The 3749-nt window shown below is 59.0% G+C and overlaps 1 protein-coding gene across 2 annotated transcripts in view; it reads right to left on the reverse strand.

Moving 5' to 3' along the window:
- Dpf1 (double PHD fingers 1) overlaps positions 1–3529 on the reverse strand; it is a 14703-nt gene extending 11174 nt beyond the window's left edge. The window contains exon 1 of one of the 2 annotated variants that reach the window (XM_004636767.2): positions 3374–3529. Coding sequence is in view for 1 of the 2 variants with exons in the window: in XM_004636765.2 (XP_004636822.1) it covers positions 3374–3405 (32 nt within the window). In the remaining variant the exon portion in view is untranslated. The remainder of the gene's footprint in view (positions 1–3373) is intronic. The other variant, XM_004636765.2, reaches the window with a different exon arrangement.
- Between the last annotated feature and the right edge of the window lie 220 nt (positions 3530–3749).

Below are 3749 nucleotides of genomic sequence, written 5' to 3' on the forward strand. Positions count from 1 at the left end.
TTCTTCACTTTCTTTCCCCCACCCCCACCCTCACCCTCCAGTCTTTTATGAGACAGAGTCTCGCTATTCAGTTCAGTCTGGCCTTGAGCTCACTTTGTAGCCCAGGCTGGTCTCTACTCACTGCAATCCTCCTCCTGTCTCAGCCTCCAGAGCCCTGATATTACAGGTGTGCGCCACCACACCAGGCTCAGAGTGGAACTTACTATCACCATTTTCTAGATGAGGACTCTGAGGTACAGGTTAGTGACCTCACATGCCCTCAGCTCCTGGTGAATATTGGCAGGTGACACTAAGGGAAGGATCTACACGCCGAGTCTAAATCCACCCCCAATAGGGGGTCTTACTTACTTTTCTTTGTCACTCATACAGACTGTGTCTCAAGTGATCCCCAGAGAATGACCTACTGAGGTACATGTACCTACTCTATACATAGACAGCCCTACTTTCCAAACACAGCGTACTGATTCTGCATGAACTAATGCACCCACCAATTAGGCCCTGTCCACCAGGGGGCTTGCAATAGATCAAACAGGTACAGTAGCCCTGAGACCAGCTCAGGGCCTGTCAAGTTTACAGTCACTTCTATACACACACCACCTCTAGACTCAGGCACTTCTGCAGACCACCCCTCATCTAAGCCATCTAAGGCCTGAGCTGTCTTTTCCCCATCCCAGGAGGAACTGGGGGTTCAATCTGCCTCCAGCCTAGGCTGGTGACAGGGGGATTAAGTGAGGGACACTGGCACTCCAATGACCACTCTGGTCTCAGCAGCCCTCAGAGAGCACCCCACTTTATACGCAGTGAGCCCTGCCTTGGTACCTGGCTCAGCTCTTTGCTGCCTTCTGCTCCCACCTCCACCTCCCTCCAGATGCCCAGCAACTCCTCCACCTGCTCCCCACACCTCTGGCCCCAGACACCTGGTTATTCCAGCCCCCTCACCCCCATAGCATCAGTGTAATCAAGGGGAGTTCAAGTTCACACTCTGTATCACCCCCACAGAAAAAAGCCCAGGCCACCCAGGTCCCCCTCCCACTCCTCACATGCACCTGTCCTAGTCCTCTCCCCTGCTCAATCATCCTGTCCCCAGCCACAGTAACCTCTGCAAGAGCTCGCACATAGTACAAATCAATATCAATATTTGCACAACTACTAACAATCACTACTTTTAGGGTCAGGCTGTGTACTAACTGCTTTACAAAGATCACAGTCTAGCTGGCTGTTGCGGCACAGGCCTGTAATCCCAGCACTACACAAGGCTGAGGCAAGAGGATCAAAAAGTTTACGCCAGTCCAGGCCCTGAGTGATTTAGTGAGGCCCTGCTCACTAAAAAAATTAAAAATTTAAAAAAAAAAATTAAATGGACTTAATAATCTTTCCTTCATATATAAAATTTTAAAAAAAAAATTAAAAATTAAAAAAAAAAAGAAAGAAAAGAAAAGAACTAGAGATGTAGCTCAGGGAGACAGCCCTGTTTAATCCTCAGTACAGGAGGAAAAAAATCACAATCTTTAAATTTCACTTTTGAGCTGGGTGTGGTGATACATGCCTGTAATCCCAGCACTCTGAAAGCAGGAGGATCATTTGGAGCTCGAGGCCAGCCTTAGCTACTAAGTGAGGTCACTGCCAGCTTGAGCTGCATGGGGAGACCCAGTCTCAAAAAGACAAAAACAAAACTTTACTTCTTCCCCCATAAGTTATAAAGTGTTACACTCCCCAATTCACACCGAGGCTCTGAAGGAGGAACTTAGCGTTTCAAACTGAAGTGTGCACTCAAGCAGTCAGCACTCTTGGGCTGGAGCCCAGGCTCCATTCCCAAGGGAATTTGACTCCAGGATTCTTTAGGAACAAGGGAGTCACCATATCCACGCATGCAGAACCCTTGGGAATGAGGCAAGGAGAGGCAGCCTCCCTCCCACTGAGGCAGACTCTGGCCTGGTGCAAAGCCACACTCCCTTCTGGGGGCTGCCAGGGTCAAGATCAGGGCCAGGCGCCTGCAGATCCACCAACCTGCACAGGAAGCCTCTCCCGGTCAGTGTGAGGGTGTCTCCCACAGGACAGACATCTGTGCACTCGGGTTGGAAGGGAGGCAGAGGAGGTGTCTCCATCAGCCACCGTCCCACACAGATCCAGGCCCCAGTCGCCCCTCACAGAAAAGCCACCCTTAGAGGCCCTCGCCTGTGAGTTCCCGCCTCCCACCGCCTCCTCTATCAACTCCCACCCCACCCCCAAAACCAGAAGCGCGCGGGAGGGAGGGTGTTCGTTCACCCTCACCCAGACATAGCCCTTCTCAAGGGTGGAAGGGAGCGGCCACCCCAGCAAACAGTGCTCAAGGTCAAGGCATCGAGCAAGGGGTCGGGGGAAGGCTGGGGTCTCTCCGGCCCCTTTGTGCGGCGCAGCCTCCTCAGCAAAGCCGGAGGAGAGAGGGGGAGGCGAGCGCGGCGCTCCCCAGCAGGGGACAGAGGGCGGGAGCGGCTGCGCGCCTGTCACTCGAAGCCCGCTGTCAGCATCTGGGAAAGGCAGGTGGCAGCTTTGGGACAAGGGAGTCCGGGATCCGGAGCGACAGAAGGAGATGAAGGGAAAGAGGGAAGAGAGGCGGAGAGGGCAAAGGCTGGTAGAGGGAGTGACTGGAGGGGCTGGGTACCGCGGGACCTGGGCGCCCGGGTTCCCATCTCCTGGGCCGCGGATCCCGGAGGTAGGCGCTCCCGGCACCACCTCGCGAGGCGTCGGTCCTCGGTCCCCGGTCCTCGGGGTCAGCAGGCGCCCTGGTCGCTGCGCGCGTGGGGACCGGGAAGGACGCCGCGGTCCACGCTGACCGGGCGTCGGGGCTGCGAGGTCCCGGAGACCCAGCGAGAAAAGAGGGGCGGCAGGGACTAAGCGGGGGAGTCCGACGTCTCCGCTCCCACCCTGTGGCCGCGCCGGCCAAGGTTCTCGGAGGAGGAGGTGAGAGAAAGGTGCGGCGATGAGGGAGGGCGGTGTTGAAACCTTGGAGCCCCAGGTTCAGACTTAGGCGTTGTTGCCCCAGCCGCCGCTGGGCCAGGCCTGCACCCCCAGAGACACCGAGGAGACAGGGGAGGAGAGGGAACCCCTACCCCCACTCTGGGTGGGGACCCTGCCTCCGCCACCCCCTTGCCCACGCCACATTCCTTCACTGACAGCGACAAAGAAGAGTCGTCCCCGCGACCCTAGAGGGCCCCGGATCCTGACCCCACGAGACGACGGAGCGGGTGACAGGCCCCACAAGTGCGGGGCGCGCTGGGGGCCTCTATTCCACTACCATTGAGCACGGAGCCCCCTCCCCAGCCCCAGGGAGGCGAGGGAGGGGCTCCTGAGAGAGGGCGTCCGGGCGGGGGGCGGGGTCGGCGGGGACACTCACGACTTGAGCGGGTTCTGAATGGCGGTAGCCATGGCCCGCTCGGCAGGGCCGCCTTCGGCCCGGGGCGCCGCTGCCGCTGCGCGCGGGCCCAGCCCGGCCTGCGCCGCCAGCTCTGCCGCCCAGCGCGCTACGATTTCATTCATTCTCCCGGCTGCGGCGCGAGCGGAGCGGGGCGGGCCGGGGGCGGGGCTCAGCCAATCCCAGGGCCTCCCGGCGCACGACGGGACGTGGAGTCTGGGGGCGCGCCACGCCGCCCCAGGGCGCCCCTGGTGGGACTACACGTCCCAGGGGGCGTCGGGAAGCCCGAGTGCCCATTGGCCGCTGGGGATACAGGGCGGGGCTTGGCTCGCCTCAGAGCATCCTCCCCCGCGTCCCT

Source organism: Octodon degus, unplaced genomic scaffold, assembly GCF_000260255.1.
Source record: "Octodon degus isolate 3935 unplaced genomic scaffold, OctDeg1.0 scaffold00083, whole genome shotgun sequence".
NCBI classification, from domain to species: domain Eukaryota; kingdom Metazoa; phylum Chordata; class Mammalia; order Rodentia; family Octodontidae; genus Octodon; species Octodon degus.